The 17,741-nt window shown below is 39.8% G+C and overlaps 1 protein-coding gene across 1 annotated transcript; it reads right to left on the bottom strand.

The window, feature by feature from the left end:
* Positions 1 to 15,551: 15,551 nt before the first annotated feature.
* Positions 15,552 to 17,368, bottom strand: LOC128565527 (importin subunit alpha-1-like). The gene has a single exon (XM_053562037.1). The coding sequence runs from the start codon at positions 17,366 to 17,368 to the stop codon at positions 15,794 to 15,796; it is 1,575 nt and encodes a 524-aa protein (XP_053418012.1). The 3' UTR covers positions 15,552 to 15,793.
* Positions 17,369 to 17,741: the final 373 nt, after the last annotated feature.

Here is a 17,741-nt window from a genome sequence, read left to right as displayed (position 1 = left end):
GAGAAGAGTTCCGAGTGCGACAAAAGTAGGAACTAGGTTAAGTGGGTGACAAAAACCGTTAGGCACTAGGCTAGAATAGGTGCACGTGAAGGACTCACTTTTGCCATCTTTTCAACCAGGACTAATTATGCCTTTTTTTGATCTCCCATGACACTTATTTTTGTTGCTTTTATGTTATTTATTATAGTAGTGTGATCACCTTTATTCACTGTTACCAAGTGCAAGACAGTTTGCTAAGTATTTAACATCCATTTTAACTTTTTTCTTTTTTCTTTTTTTTTTTTTTGTAGAGACAGAGTCTCACTTTATCACCCTCGGGTAGAGTGCCGTGGCGTCACACAGCTCACAGCAACCTCCAACTCCTGGGCTTAAGCGATTCTCCTGCCTCAGCCTCCTGAGTAGCTGGGACTACAGGCGCCCGCCACAACGCCCGGCTAACATTTTAACTTTTTTTTTCATAGAAACATCGTAATTATGGCTTGGCGCCTGTAGCTCTCAGTGGTTAGGGCACCGGCCATATGCACCAGGGCTGTTGGGTTAGAATCGGCCCACCAGCCCTGGTGCAACTTGGGAGGCTGAGACAAAAGAATTACTTGAGCCCAAGAGTTTGAGGTTGCTGTGAGCTATGACACTATCGCACTCTACAGAGGGGGACAAAGTGACAGTCTGCCTCAAAAAAAAAAAGAAAAGAAAAGAAACATTGTAATTAGATACCATGTTATAATTGGCAGATGAGGAAATTGAGACAAAAAGATTAGATAATATATCCAAGGTCACACAATTAGTAAATTTTAGAGTTAGGATTCTAACTAAGGTCTATTTGACTACAGAGTCTGTGTCCTTACAGTTACATTGTTCTGTTTCCAAAAAGGGCCTGTTTGCCTGTCTCTTTCAGAGACTCTCAAATGTTACTCAAGGCCATCGATAATCCTGTTTGCACATGGCTACCTGATAGACTGAGAGAGATGGTAAAGATCTTGGCATTACTTGTGAGGCCACAGGGCTACTAGGATTAAAAACCCTGGAACAACAAAAGGTTTTTGAAGGTTTCCTATAGTTCCTAGCGAGTGTGCCTCAGACACATGGGAAATGACGCTTTCCTTTGCTTCCATCGACAAGTTCTCTGAGTAATGTTTTGAGTCGGGACAGTTGGCATCACTAAAATAGCCTTCCGTTCCAGCCCTTGGGGAATTTGGTGAAACTTCTTGGTCAAAGAGAGCTACTAAATAGGAAGAGCTAGACTAATTTTTGGTTCTTTTTCTTAAAAATATAATTGGTTTTGAATAATGAAAGTAACACATGCACATTTTAGATAATTTGGAAAATAAAGAAAAGCACAAAGAAGAAAATTCTCATATAATCTACTACCCAGAGATAACCACTATGAATACTGGTGACTTCTACTCTTTTCATCTTTTTCTGTTTGCACACAAACATGAATATGCGCATATTTGGAAAATATAATTGATAATGCATTATATATTTTTAATTATTATTTTATTATTATGATGATGATTTTATCTTTGGGGATTCATTGAGGGTACAATAAGCCAGGTTACACTGATTGCATTTGTTAGGTAAAGTCCCTCTTGCAATAATGCATTATAGCTTTGTAAGTCAATTTTATCATAGCATGAGTATAGTGACTGTTTTCCTACAACATCATCTTAATGGCTACAGAGTATTACAGCATAAAGGTAGCCACAATTTATTTATTTAACCACAACCCCATTGTTTGACATTTAAATGGTTTCTGAGCTTTCTGTACATATTCATATACTCTTATGTGCACGTTTATATGGCCTCTGATTATTTCCTTAGTTCATTTCCAAAGTAACATTTCTTCTGGTCAAGTTATCAGTTAACACTATCAGTGGAGCCTGGTTGCCATTTGATGACTAAAAGATTTGTAATCTCTTAAGACCCAGCTCATGAAAGGGCTGCCAGAATTATAGGGAAAGATCCATCCACTGGGAACAGAAAGAGCAGTGACTCTGGGCACAAAGAGAAAACCAGCCAAGTTTTTCAGCAGTCACACCAGAATGTCAACTTCACCATGCCATGTTTATTAGTCTATACTCCATGGATCAACAACACAAAATACCTGTACTTCAAGTTCCTAAGAGAGATGTCAGCCTTAATGCAGTTGATTAGCTGTGCCACGCTTCCTTGCCAGGCTAAATTATTTGTGGGCAGAATCCATTTCTGATTCATCTGGATATTCTAGTCTCCTCACATTCAACAAATGTTTCCTGAATGAATGAAATCAATGTTATCTTTCTACTTACTACCCTAATTTATACTGACTTCTTCAGAGGATTTATAAGAGGTAAGCTCCTGGAGATTGTTATCACAAGGACTGAAGGACTTTTATCCATGGTGAGAATAGAATTGATCAGCTGAAACCACATTGATAGCTTGGAGCTTCTGACAGAGATGTCTCCTTCCACAGGCTCATGAATCCACATGAGTAAAAGTATCTTGAAATAATCTTGTTCAAACCTGCAGCTGGAATCTACCCAATTTCAACGTGCATGTATATAACTCAGTTTTATGGTGCACATGTTACCTTTAAAAATTCCTATTCATAGTAGCAGGAAAACTGTACTCTTTCAACAAGATTTGTGTCGAAATAACTCTATTCTTTCAGGTCATATTCCAGGAAAATGGATATCATTATCACAAGATGGATTATAGTGAAAATACTTCTAATGTTTTACAGGTCCATAATAGCACTGTTCTGCTAACATCTTTATAAGGAGATGCTCATCTTATCTGTAACACTCATTCATGTCACACTCGTGAAAACTACATGTACACAGCCAGTACATTGGTATAAAGAACATTATATGAAGACATTCGTATAAAGAACATTATATGAAGTAGAGCAAGGCCCTAAGAAACCCCATGGTTCTTCTTCTAATTATATTGCACGTAGTACAGAAAAAGATACTATTTAGTTTCTGATGGCTTTCTTATGAAAATACTAGGCACTCACATCCCTATGAAGAGTTGATGTGTTTCTACCTGTGAATGCTACAGGAGGAGAACTGGACTTTTAAAGGTTTATGTTTGGGTTTGTTTGTTTGTTTTCTTTAAACTTTTCTGAGCCTTGATTTCCTAATGTGTAAAAGCCCAGGAATAGAAGGTATTGACAAGGTTGAGATCACACCAGCATCATCTCATTCTTACCTCCACTTTCCTGGTTTTTCTAGTCTGTGATCATATTATTCAAATTCTTTTAAACAATGAGGAATTTAGAGTCAGCAGAGTGGAATGAAGATCTCTAGAATTTGAGAAAGACTTGTGTTAAACTCTCAGCTCTGTTATTTAAAAGATGGGTAATCTTGGGTTAGTCATCTAAGTGAGATTAAGATGCCTATCATGTGGAACTCATAATAATATCTGCCTTAAAAATCTTGGTAAATAAGGTACAACTATTTGAAATCTTTATTATGCCAATGTAAATTTATTTATTTATTTATTTATTTATTTATTTATTTAGACAGAGTCTCACTTTGTCGCCCTTGGTAGAGTGTGGCATCACAGCTCACAGCAACCTCAAACTGTTGGGCTTAAGCAATTCTCTTGCCTCAGCCTCCCAAGTCGTCGGGACTACAGGCGCCCGCCACAACACCTGGTTATTCTTTGTTGCAGTTGTCATTGTTGTTCAGCTGGCCCAGGCTGGGTTCAAACCTCCCAGCTTCGCTGTATGTGGCTGGCACCATAACCACTGTGCTACAGGTGTCAAGCCATACCAATGTAAGTTTTATTTAATTTTTTTAAATTGAGATAGAGTCTCACTTTGTCACCCTTATTAGAGTGCTGTAGTGTCATAGCTCACAGCAAGCTCCAACTCTTTTTTTTTTTTAATTTTTGAGACAGAGCCTCAAGCTGTTGCCCTGGGTAGAGTGCCGTGGCATCACAGCTCACAGCAACCTCCAACTCCTGGGCTTAAGCGATTCTCTTGCCTCAGCCTCCCAAGTAGATGGGACTACAGGTGCCCACCACAATGCCCAGCTATTTTTTGGATATAGTTGTCATTGTTGTTTGGCAGGCCCAGGCTGGGTTCGAACCTGCCAGCTGTGGTGTATGTGGCTGGCATCTTAGCCACTTGAGCTAGAGGTGCTGAGCCTCCAACTCTTTTTTTTGAGACAGAGTCTCATTTTGTTGCCCTCGGTAGAGTGTTGTGGCATCATAGCTCACAGCAACCTCAAACTCTTGGGCTCAAGTGATTCTCTTGCCTCAGCCTCCCTAGTAGCTGTGACTATAGGTGCCCACCACAACGCCCAGCTTTTTTTATTTTTCCGTGTTGTTGTTTAGCAGGCTTGGGCTGTGTTCGAACCACCAGCCCTGGAGCATGTGACCAGTGTCCTAATCATTGAGCTACAGGTGCCCAGCCAGTTTTATTTAATTTTTGAATGTTCTTTAAAGGTCTCTTCTTTTCTTGGCTCCTTTTCCCTCACCTACCACCTAAATATCTCCCTCTCCTAGTGTTCTTCCCTCTCTGCCTTTTGTTTGATCAATGAATATGTACTCTTGAGATCTGTTCCATATGTACATATATATTTGAAGGTCTAACCATTAAGTTCATGAACTCATCCTAGAAAAAGTATTAAACACTTCATTGCTGATATTCAGTCACCTTTGAGGTACTCCCCTGGAGAAGCTATGCACTGATGCTGGTGCCCAGTCCACCCTTCAAAACAATCATTGTTTTACCCTTGATGTTCTCAATGTCATAAAAAAATTTCAACATTTTCTTCACCTTTGGGCAAAGAAAAAAAGTCACTGGGGTCTGGATCAGGTGAGTAGGGAGGGTGTTTCAACGCAGTTATTTGTTTACTGGCTAAAAACTCCCTCACAGATAGTTCTGTGTGAGCTGGTGCATTGTCATGCTTCAAGAGCCAAGATTTTCAGTTAAGTTTTCTTAACTGTTTTTTTCCCCCTAATGTTTACTTGGTCTGCTATGCTTCTCACAGTCAGTCAATGATTTTGATGAGCAATTCAACAAATTTTTGCAATGTTTTCATCAGTTCTGCTTGTTACTGGCTGCTCCAACCTCTCTTCATCACTGATGCTTTCTCTCCCCTCAGAAAAATGTTTAATCCATTTGTACACTGCCATTTTATTTATGGCATTATCCATAAACTTGGACTAACATGTCCCTGATTTCACGTCTACTCTTGCCAAGTTTAACAAGAAATTTACTGTTTGTTCATTGCTCTAATTCAAGCTCTAACATTCTGATGACAGCACACAAAAACAGGCAACAACAATAATGAACACCCCTCAGCAAGACACCGCCACATGTTGATATGATCACAACCGTGAGACACTGATATACCAAGGTTATGAAACCTTACCAAGTTGTTTATACAGTGCTGCCAGTGTTACCCATACAGTGGCAAGTTTGTAGACATAATCGTCAGACCTCGTGTACGTGTCTGCCATTGGCGTGTAGTACTCTTTTTGAGCACTGCCTATTCTACTGTCTGTTGAACACAACCACCTGCACACCCCAGGTCAATGTCAAATGTCAAAACACAGCTGATCATCTTTCTCCCTATATTTGATCCTTCTTGACTTCATGACTAAATGTCACTATCCACTGAGGGGATCCAATCCAAAAATCTAGTATTCATCTTAATATTCTGCCCATTCAATTGCACCTCTGTTAAATTAGTCAAAATCTGTAGATTTTATCCCCCTCATTGTTTTCTAATATCATAACATCTCTTCTCCATTTCCACTGCCATCACCTCAGTTAAAATCTTCATAAATTATTTCCTGGATGGCTTGAGGAGTCTGCATTTTCCTTCTTTTCTGGTTCCCCTCAAATCTATTCTTCTCATTGTAGTTATAGCAAGCTTTCTAAAACATAAATTATTCTGGTTAAAACTAGTCAGTGGCTCTGTATATCTCTTAGGATAAAGTCAAATTTCTTAGATGATCCTGTGAAGCCATTTATGACCTGGCTAATTTTTAATTTAGTTTTCTTACTGGGCATTCTGCTGCATTCATCCTCTCTCCACACCGATTCTTCTCTACTAATGAAGAAGTTCATTTCCAAATGGCTGTTTCTGGTTTATTTGTTCCCAGGACTAAAAGGACTAAGATGTTTAAACTTGCAGGCTCTGGATAAAGTTCAAATAGATTCTTTGAAGATTTAAAAAAAGGAATATTAATTGTTTATAATAGCAAAAGACTACAATATAGACCCATCAATGGGGTATCGATTACACACGTCACAGTATGTCTATATATGTAGTTTTCAAATAAATTACATATCTTTATGAATTGATATAGAACAATCCCCAAAATATATTAAATGGGGAAAGAGTTGTAGATCAGAGTGTATAATATGCATTTGTTTGTACAAAAGGAAATAGAAGAAACTCCTAATAGTAGTCAGCTCTAGACAGGGGATCTGGGGTTTTGGTGAAAGGAAGACTTGGTTTCTTACTGCATTTCTTTTTTATACTATTTGAATTTTTTAATGTTTATAATTATTGTTTTAAAAATTAGTTTGTCTTTAATATTACAACCCAGATATACTCTTTTCTCCTACCTTCTATACAATCTCTCAGTTATCTTTTCCTAAAGACCAGTTTCTGCTTCACTGAACATACGTTTAGGTAATTAACCTCTCTCCTTGGCGTTGTGGCTGCAAGTATAAAAAACTCTTTGGCAGGTATAATGTCCTTATACTATAGAATTTAACTCTGACTGTGTCAAATTTTCTAGCAGCAGCATTTTTGCCATGTTCAGCCGTTCAGTTCCCAAACAAATGCTGCCTTTATCCAGAATTAACTTGATTCAGGTATCTGACATTAATCTCCCTTCACTTGCTGTATGCTCTTAAAACCTTTCCCTCTGACAATTACTTTTTCCCTTTTGCTCATTATTATTGATAGCATAGACATATGAGTGAGGCATGATCCCATCTTTGTTCTTCAGAACTGTTATTAGTCCTTCATAGTTTATCCTATATATCTATACATTATCGTTTTCAATAGTTTTACTACATCAATTTTTGTTTTCAAACTAATTGTATGTTTCTTCCTATTAACGTTACTAACACTCTAGCTGCATTTGTTCTTACTGAACATGAAGGGTTAGTAACCTTTGTAATTTCTGCAAAACACTGAACTAAGAGCAAACATACCAAATACACAAAGATCAAAGGCCACAAGGTGGTGCTCAGTGGGCACCTGAATTCAGCCTGTACAAGTTTTCTGTTTGGCTTGATAACACTGTAAAGTTTTTTTTTGTTTTGTTTTCTGTTTTGCAGTTTTTGGCCGGGGGTGGGTTTGAACCCGCCACCTCTGGCATATGGGGCTGGCGCCGTACTCCTTTGAGCCACAGGTGCCGCCCAACACTGTAAAGTTTTAAATGAGTTATCAACATGTCCAAATTATAGGAGGTTTCTGGTTTGTCTTGAGAAGGAAAGGTTTGTGGTGCTGAGGCTACATTCTGACAAGATAAAATCTCACCACGTAGACGGGACATACAGTTCACCTGATGTCTCACACTGGGGTTACCTCCAAGCTTGTCCTGCCAGCTTCACTCATGGTAGACATTTGAGTTTGCCACCTTGCAACAGAGTGAGAATAGCCCAATAGCCCAGGACTAAATTGAACTCACCCAGAACTCTAACTTCTGAAAGAGTTGATGCCCCTTTGCTCCAGTGTAGAGCTTTGTATTTCTGAATGTTCGTAAGTTGAAAGTTTTTTTTTGTTTGTTTATGGTTTTGGCTGGGGCTGGGTTTGAACCCGCCACCTCCGGCATATGGGGCCAGCACCCTACTCCATTGAGCCACAGGCACCGCCCAGTTGAAAGTTTTTACATAGGAGACCTGTTGCTAATCACTGAAAGCTTACTGATTAAATTGTGATCCCTTTCATATGTTTCCTTTTGCTCAAAATATCCTCCTCTTCCAGCCTCACCCTTCTCATTCAACTCATCCTGCAAAACTTAGCTTGCACTTTACTGAGGGCAACAAAGTGAGACTCTGTCTCAAAAAAAACTCAAAAAACTGAACTTCATTGGGATATTAGGTAAATCATGCTGCAATTCTCCCCATGTGCATGGTAAATAAATCTCTCTTTCTTATCATCTGCGTTAATTGTTGAGTTGGTCTTTCAGTAAACTTTTGGGGGAAAGGGCAAGTTTCCCCTTATCTCCACACTACACACCTCTATTTTCATTTTAACATGATTCTTCTATATGTCTAGAATCAGGCACATAGAAAGCATTCAGCAAGTACTTGTTGAAGGAATGAATGACATCTCAATCTACAGATTGTATATAATTTGCACTCTGTCAGTAACAATTTTGAGCAGCAGGGTATAGGTTGGCAAGGTTTGATTTAGTCCCTTAAATCATCAACTTATTTATTTGTACCAGAAAGTATGTTTTGTTATGTTAAGTGTCTGAGAATAGAAGAATCAAAAAACGTTAAGTTCTAAACTCATAACTTTTGCGAAGAGGTTGTGGTTGTTGAAAGGCATCTACCTCCGCCACCTTAGTAAAGCTGTCGGGAACACAGCGTCAGAATATTTTACAAGTCGTATTCTCATCGGTGTCTGTAACATCTAATTATCAAATAAATGACTCATAATAAGGATGTATTGGGGCTAGATGAAGTGGTGAGGGGAGGGTTATTATTACTGAGTGAAGACATGCGGATGTCATTAATTTGTCAATTTCATAAGTTAGTGGGATATAAATTGCAATGAAATGCAAATGCAACCTAATGATTTATCGTTAGGTCTGGAACTTTGGTCAATAGCATTGTTGACAGCATAGTTACAAACTATTATTAACTATATGTACCCTTATATTTACCATCTATATTCACTGCCTAACTGTGGTTTTATATGAAGATATCTGATCTTTGACCTAGTTTCTGGCACAGAGATCCAAACTCCTAAATGTGGAATTTTCTGAGTAATAAGGGGGATAGAAGCATCTTTTGTTCCATTGAAGCAACATTTGGCCCCTTGATAGCTTCAGGATGGGGACTAGTAGCCAGAAAAGCTAAGCCTTGATTAGAAGCTTGGAATTTTAGCCCCCTACATCTGGGGAGAGGAGAGGGACTAGAGATTGAATTTATTTACATTGGCCAATGATTCAATCAAGCATGCCTACATAATGAAACTTCCATAGAAATCCCTAAATGGGCCTGGCGCAGTGGCTGCTCATGCCTGTAATCTCAGTGATTCAGGAAGCTGAAGCAGGAGGATTGCTTGAGCCCAGGAATTGAAGATTACAGTGAGCTATGATCATGCCACTGTATTCCAGCCTGGGTGACAGAGTGAGACCCTGTCTCTAAAAAGTGAAATTAACAAATAAACAAAACCCCTAAACACTCAGGTTCAGGGAGCTTCTAGGTTGGTGAATACCTCAAGCTGTTGGGAGGGTGACATATCCTACTCCACAGGGACAGAAGCCCCTGCACTTGGGACTGCACTGGACCTCAACTGTGCACTCCTTCATCTAGTTGTTCATTTGTATCCTTTGTAATAAACTGGCAGGCATGAATAAAGAGCCTTCCTATATTCTGTGAGCCACTCTAGCAGATTATCAAACTTGAGGAGGGGTCAAGGGAACCGCAATGTATAGATGGTTGGTGAGAAGTACTGGTGGCCTAGGCAGTCTTGTAGACTGAGCCCTTTAACATGTGAGATCTGGCCAGGTGCAGTGGCTTATGCCTGTAATCATAACAATCTGGCAGGCTGAGGCTGGTGGACGGGTGAATTTCCTGAGCTCATGAATTCGAGATCTGTCTGAGCAAGAGTGAAACCCTGTCTCTACTGAAAAGAGAAAAACTAGCCATGCATCATGGCAGATGTCTGTAGTCCCAGCTACTTGGAGGCTGAGACAGAAGGATCACTTGAACCCAAGAGTTTGAGGTTGCTGTGACCTATGATGACGCCACAGCACACTATCCAGGGTGACAGAGTGAGACTCTTCCTCAAACAAATAGCTTGTAGGATGTGACACTAACTCAGGTAGATATTGTCGGAATGGAATGGAATTGCTGGACACCCAGTTAGCGTCAGAGAGTCACAGAGTGGTGTTGGAAAAGGTAGCACATGTTTGGTGTCAGGAGGGAAAAAAAAAAAACTTCTCATGGGGCTCAGTGCCCTTAGCACAGTGGGTACAGCACCAGCTGCATACACCAAGGCTGGCAGGTTCAAATCCAGATACGTCTAATGATTATCAACTGTGTACCAGACCTTAGAAACCACACTGGACATTTTTTTGGATACAGAACAACTATATACATAGAGATAACTAAAATACAAAGTAGATGAGTTCTATAGGATTTCAGAAGTAGCCATGAAGAAGGTGGCCTATGAATTGGGCTTTTAAAGAATGGAAAAGATATTCATAAGGAGTTAAGAGCTGAGGCTAGGAAAAGAATTTTATGCAAAATGAAGAGCGACAATAAAGATACAGAGGAAGGGAGAAATCCATGATGGAGAGATGTCAAGTAGAATTGTATGACCGACAAAGTGTACTAAAGGAGAAAATGGAAGGCAAGATTGGGAGCAGACTGTGTTATTTATACAGCAGGGTATATTATCAAGACTAGAATAGCCAAAATACAAAGAAGGTGGCAGCCCCAGTCAGATGCCATGGGTACTGTTGACAGGCTACCTACGGGCAGCACAAGAAATGAGCAAAAGTCAGCTGCTCAGTTGAAAAAGGTTGAGGCAAATACCATGTTACATGCACTGGGATGAGTCAAGAACCACCTGGTCCACAGAGACTCTTATAGCACACTCCTACCTCCAGGGGGAGCTCAAGGTTTCCTTCCTTCAATACAGAGAAAAAGGATCCCTGCAGTGAATCCAAGACAAAAATGGAAATTTTAAAGATACAAATAATTCTGTGGGAGATTCTGTTGGAGGAGAAAGGTGATTATAAATGGAAATGGGCTGAAAGAATATTTTCCCTGTCAATCAATGTCTGGGGACTCCTGGCTTTGGTTAACGCTTATAATGCTTTTATCTTTCCACCACTTCTCTGCATTGTGGTTAGTGTCTGGGATAGCCTTAAGTCAAAAGCATCTTCTTGGAGACCACATTGTCCAGCGTAGCTACTGAGACAAGAGACCCGATGGGGTAGGAGGCCAGCTCAGAGCTGGCAGTAAAGAATGGGCTTTTGCTCAGAGTATTCCTTTCCATGTGTTGGGTGAGATTCTCATGCAGCTGATTGTTTCTAGCTTCTGATTGGTATCTAGTGTGGTCACATAGGGAGTTAGGATTTAAAGCAAGAAGTTCCTGGGCAGGAATCTTGTCAAGAAGGGATCTTACTCAAAGCTTTAGTTAGTGATCACCAACAGGCAGAGAGAGAGACCTATTTCTAGCAACAGAAAAGGTACCTTTGGAAGGTTGAGACTACAAGGCCACTTATCTGCTACATTTGTGAAATGCTATCCCTTACAGTGGGAACAGAACCTGGCTTTGGCTGGGATTCACTTTTGGAATTAGAAAAATCTCACCAGTAGAAGCCTGGAATGCAAAGCCAAATGTGCGACGGGTATCTTCTCTACAAAACAAAGGCCATGTTCTTGGCTAGACACACATCCCACTTAATTTAGGAGTGAGGAGCTACAAATGCCAGGAGCTAGGGCATGAATCTGGAATTTAATCTGTAGGAATGAAGGGAACTGCAAATGACATGGGGAAGAAAGGTGCCAATATTGTAAATTCATAGCTTTGCTAGTCCAAGTGGTATTTAGGTACAACTCTTTGGGATGGCAGGCAGCCTGCACAGGTGTTGAACTTCTCTTGGTATGCGAGTGTCAGAATGTAACAATTTAACCTAATTTTTTTCTTCATACATTCAGAGAACATTTAAAATACTCTTTTCTATGTTCCAGTTATCAGAGCCACTTATTATTCTATCATGCCATCTGATATTTTAATATGAAGGTCTGTGGGTTCTGACACAAATAAACTCTTATTCTATCATTGATATACTTCTAATTTCTTATTTACTTAATTATACTTAACTTTTTATCTCATAAAATTCATAAATGATTAATGGAGAAAATTTGAAAACAAAAAATACAATGTATTATTCTTTGGGGGAAAATTGGCATTTAATTTTATTATAAGCCAACTGATTCCATATTTGAGGGGTGGAGTATATTATTATTTTTTTAATAATTAGATTTTATTTTTTGAACAATTTTAGGTTTACAGAACAGTTTAGCTGAAAGTAGAGAGAGTTTCGGTATACCACTTACCTCCACCCCCACCCATGTTTCACCTGTTTTTAACATCTTGCATCATTGTGGGTGTTTGCTATGATTGACCAGTCACTATTGATACATTATTGTTAACTTAGGCCTACAATGTACATTAGGGTTCACCTCCTGTGTTGTGCATTCTATGGGCTTTGACAAATGCATAATGTCAGGAATCCACAATTACAGTATTGTACATAGTTTTACTACCTAAAAATACCCTGTGCTCCACCTGTTCATCTCTCTTTCCCCTCTAACCTCTGGCAATCACTGATCTTTTCAATGTCTTGGCTTTTCAAGAATGTCACATCAGTGGTATCACACTCCTGTAGCCTTTTCAGATTGGCTTCTTTTACTTAGTGATATACATTTAAGGTCCTTTTTGTCTTTTTGTACCTTGATCGCTTTTCTTTTAAATTGATGAATAATATGCCATTGATTGGATATGCCAGAGTTTATCTATCTATTGAAAGACATCTTGGTTGTGTCTAAAATTTGTTAATTATGAATAAAGCTGCTATAAACCTCTGTTTGCAGATTTCATATAGACATAAATTTTTCAGCTCGTTTGTGTAAATACCAAGGAGCAAGGATGTTGGATCATATAGTAAGAATATGTTTAGTTTTGTAAGACTGACTGAAGTGTTTGTGGCTAATTTTTTCTACTTCATTAGCTAGTGTGCTTAACACCATCAGAATTAATCTCTTGATAAAAATATTCTTAGATTCACAGAAGACGAAATCTAACAACTACTAGCTTGATGGAAAATCTGGAGACACCAAGTTAACAAAGCCATTATCTTTTTTAATTCTGTTCTCCCTTTCTAAAAAAGCTCATAAGGTCATGGATAAGGTGACTTTTATTGCTAAAACACAGGCAGTTGGTCATCCTGTGACTGATAACAGCAACATGGTTCTAGATTATCATAGATAAGATCCTGCACCCCTGGAATCTCCTCAGTCTTGGGCAAAATAGAAAAGTCTTGTATCACTTTATTTTGGGTGACTGCCCTGACTCTTCCTGCAGGGCTTTGACCAAAGAAGTGACATACTCGAAATAAATTTGAGAAAGATGATCTGGTAGTATTATGCAGGAAGACTGGGATGGAGACAGCTGGAGTGAGGAAACCCATCTGCACACAAGGTAATAAAGGCTTAAAATGGAAAGTGGGGGGAAGACTTAGAAAATAACTTCTAGAAACACTGACTTTTGTCATTACAAGGTAACTGCCTTTTTGAAATCCACTAATAACCCTTAAACACAATTTAGCAGCCTTTTAAATAATTATTCTTATTTTCATTTGTCTAATTCATTTTACATTTTTAAAAACAATAACAAGAGACCCTCCAAACTCTCCCCCTCCCCCACTCCTGACTGACTGATCTGCGTTCTTCAACATGCTGATCTCTAGTCTTAAAATTTTTTTCATCCTGGTCACAGCTTTTCTCATTTCTTTTCTCCGTTCTATATCTTAAATCCATGCATCCTAGAAAAACTCAGTGCCTGTGTGAAAGATCACTCCAACACCCTGAATTCCTGGTTCCATGACCTTCCAACACCAATTAAGTGCCCTTTGTCATGGTTTTACTTAAGCTATTCCAGTCCTCCCCCAGGATTGTGACATCATTCACAACAGCTTCAACCCTTGGATGCCTTTGAATATCCCTTTTCATTCCAGCTCTTTCACAGTTACCTCATTTAAGACCGCCAGTTCCTTGATCCTGCCATTTCTCCTCCATCTATCAGCCTTCTGGCTTTAAACTGTCTCCATGCAGCCAAAGATAGTCCAATGATCCAAACAGGTCAAATGGCTATCACTTTTTCTAAAGATATAAAGAAACTGGTAAGTTTAACCTTTCTATAAGTTTCTTGGAAAACTTTTCAAGATTTTTCAAAGTCACAGGCTATGATCATGGAGACCATCATTGCACCACAGAAGATCACAGAAGTATTGGTTAAGGAATGGAGAGATTTTGTTGAGAGAATACTGAGAATACTAGCTTTCAAAATACTTTATTTTCCACTAATTATTGAGAAAGAGTAAAAGAAAAGAGAGGAGAAAAAGTTACATCCCAGAAGCCTAAGCCTACGAATGAGCTTTTGGAAAATGTCATCTGCTATTGTCAGCAAAATGACTTCCTTTCCTGAAAAAGAGAGGAAAGCGGGGCATAGTCAACACAGTTACTTGAAATTAACACTTAAAATTAATCTGAGCGTGCAACAGTGACGGAAAGGAAGTAGAAAAATGTTTGGGGCATGGTGTGTCCTGTGGCTACCATAATAAATTACCACAGACTGGAAATTTATTCTCTCACAGTTCTGGTGGCCAGAAGTCCAAAATCAATATCACTGGGCTGAAATCAAGGTGTCAGCAGGGCTGCACTCTTTCCCGAGGCTCTAGGGGAGAATCCCTCGTCTCTTCCTCTTCTGTGTGTCAAATTTCTCTCTTCCTCTGTCTTAAGAGGACACTTCTGATTGCATTTAGGGTCCACTCAGGTAATCCAGGATAATCGCCCCATCTCAAGATCCTTACACTTAATCACATCTGCAAAGACTCTTTTTCCAAGTAAGGCACCATTTGCACGTTCCAGGGATATCTTTGGGTGGCCATTATTCAGCCTACTACAGCTGCTGTCATTGACCCAGGTGGAGGTTTCATGGCTTAGTAATAAGGGATAGGAGACAATCTTACAAAGGTGCCAACCCTAAAGTTGGTTCAATTTCCTGGGGAAAAAAACACATGAAAGTTAGGGTCAATATATTGGATTGGGTGAAGGAAAAGACAGCTACAATGAGAGAACTCTAGTACAGATTTTGGACTTCATGTGGGTTAAGAGTTTGAGTTTTCTGCATGAAGAGTGTGAGTTTCAAAATTTTCAAGTTGGTGACTACTCAACTGAGAATGTGTCTCAGCTTGCACAACTAGAAGTGGAACTCACAGCTGAGGTTCAAGGCAAGAGCCAGAGGCCCAGATCAGTCAGAGGAACCTGGTGGAGGTTGTAGACAGAAGCCTTAGCAGAAAGACGCCTGGCCTCATTGTGTCAGCCATGATCAAGGTAGCTAGCAACTTCAATGGCCCAGGGAAGTTTTAGTTTTCACAGTTGTTCTGCTGATTTAATGCTTGGGGGAGGGGGATTTCTTTTCTTTTTTCTTTTTTTCTTTTGAGAGAGAGAATCTTACTCTATCACTCTGGGTAGAGTGCTGTGGCATCATAGCTCACAGCAACGTCAAACTCTTGGGCTTGTGGAGTCTCTTTTTTTTTTTTTTTAAGTAAAGAAAAGGGTAGACTTTAATCTTTATTTACAGGACACTGCAAGATATGAAATTCCACATAGAAATAAGAAACCCTTTCAGAGGATAGGCTCCAAACAGTATGTATGTACAGTTTGGAACTGTTCAAGTATAGTTTTGTTGTAAAAAGTGCTACAATAACAAACCACGTTTAAAAAGAGTTTGTAGTAGAGAAATAGTAAGACAAACTTATACCAAACGCAGTACACGACAACTTTGTGTCTCAGCTATACAATCTAAAAGTTAAAAGTCCCAGGAGTCCCATCCTGAACTTGGAACGTATAGCTTTCAGAGGTAGTTTCTGGTACTACATTTTGATCCTCCTCTTCCTCTACAGAGAAATACTTCTCAATCAAGTTTAATGAAGCCTTGTACACAGACTCATTTTCATGGTTTTGTAGAGCTTCAATTTTGTCCAAACCTCCACATTCTTCGATCATTATACTAAGTTTCTCAGTTTCACCTAGTTTTTCAGCAGCCTGAAAGATATTTGAAATGGCATCCAGAATAACCAGAATAATTTTGGTATCTTTTGCAGTTAAGAGGTTCATCAATGGTTCTATTATGCCACAATGAACAAGGTATACAATCTGTTCAACTGTTCCACCACTTGTATAGTTGGTCACAGCCCATATGGCTTCCTTCTGTGTCTTAAAGTCTGCCTTAGAGAGAACACCAACAAGTAATGGGCCTGGTCCATGATTCACAGCTTGCTGTATCTGGTCCTGACGGCCAGCTGTGATGTTTGACATTGTCCATGTAGCTTCCTTTTGGATGTTAGTTTTGGGGTTGGTCAGCAGGCTGGGAAAGACAGTAAGTGCTTCTGCATCAATTACAACCTGAGTCTGTTCATCTGTCCCACTGACAATATTCCCTATGGCTCTTAGTGTAGGAGTCACAATTGGCAATTCAGTAGCTCCCAAAAGCTTCACAAGTTGGGGCACAACTCCTGTTTTTACAACCATTTCAATCCGTTCATTTGGACCATCAGTAAGGTAAGAAATAGCCCAGCAAGTATCTGCTAATACCTCTGGATCATCATGATGCAGGAGACGCACTAAAGTAGGAAGAATCTGTTCCACAGCATCTAATGGGGGTGCAGGATTCTTGTTGCGACAAAGGTTTGAAAGTGTCCAGGTAAGATTACGTAAGTAACCACATGATAAAGATGACATATCAGGAATAGCTAGAAGAGCCAACAGTGGGTCAACTGCACAATACTTAATAACCAAGTCTCGGAAAACTGAACCATCACCTGCAATGTTTCCTAGAGCCCACACAGCTTGTTCACTGTTATGAGCATGGGGAGATGCCAACAGAGAAATGAATGCTGGAATAGCACCTCCATCTACCACAGCCTTAGTCTGTTCTGATGTCCCAGAAGCAATGTTAGTTAGTGCCCATGCAGATTCAAATTGAATGGGACTACAATCAGTTCTACCCAAGAAGGACACAAATTTTGGGATTAAACTAGCTCGGATTATATTGTCGATGGGAGGCTGTTTTTCTCTAGAAAGTAGTTTCCTGGCAGCCTGAGTAGCTTGGAGCTGGTTTTCCATATTGGTGCTGTTTATACCTTTGACAATGTCATCCACAGACCAATTTGTTTGGTTTTCCTGCAGTGGAGAAGTAGCATCATCAGGAAAAGAGCTTACATTTCTCCTTTTCAGCATCTGGTCATCTTTCTTAGCTTTCCTCAACTCCACATTAACTTCTATTCGGTGTTGCCTCATTTCTGTACTGTCTTTTCCCTTGTTCTTGAACCTGTTAAGTCGGGCAGGTGGTGAATTAGCATTCTCATTGGTGGACATGGTTATGAGACAAAGGGAGATAGCTGCGCAGCTAGCTCAAGCTTCCACAGGAGGTGGTGCAGGACTCAGAAGATCTGGGTCGGCTGCCCTGGAAACGTCCACTGCAGCTCAGGCAGAACACGGTGTGCGCTTGTGGAGTCTCTTGACCCAGCCTACCAAGTAGCTGGGACTACAGGTGTATGCCACTATGCCCAGCTAGTTTTTCTGTTTTTAGTAGAGACAGGGTCTCACTTTTACTCAGGCTGGCCTGGAAATCCTGAGATCAAGCAATACACCACCTTGGCCTCCCAGAGTGCTAGGATTACAGGCATGAGCCACCATGCCTGGCTGCTTAATGCTAGTTGTTGATGATATTCTACCAATTAATTTCTTT

This window comes from Nycticebus coucang, chromosome 14, assembly GCF_027406575.1.
Source record: "Nycticebus coucang isolate mNycCou1 chromosome 14, mNycCou1.pri, whole genome shotgun sequence".
Classification (NCBI taxonomy): Eukaryota; Metazoa; Chordata; class Mammalia; order Primates; family Lorisidae; genus Nycticebus; species Nycticebus coucang.
This window is presented reverse-complemented; position numbering and strand designations above follow the sequence as displayed.

Bases quoted from the DNA above. Each gene is read 5' to 3' on its own strand.
- LOC128565527 (XM_053562037.1), bottom strand. From the start codon at position 17,368: ATGTCCACCAATGAGAATGCTAATTCACCACCTGCCCGACTTAACAGG.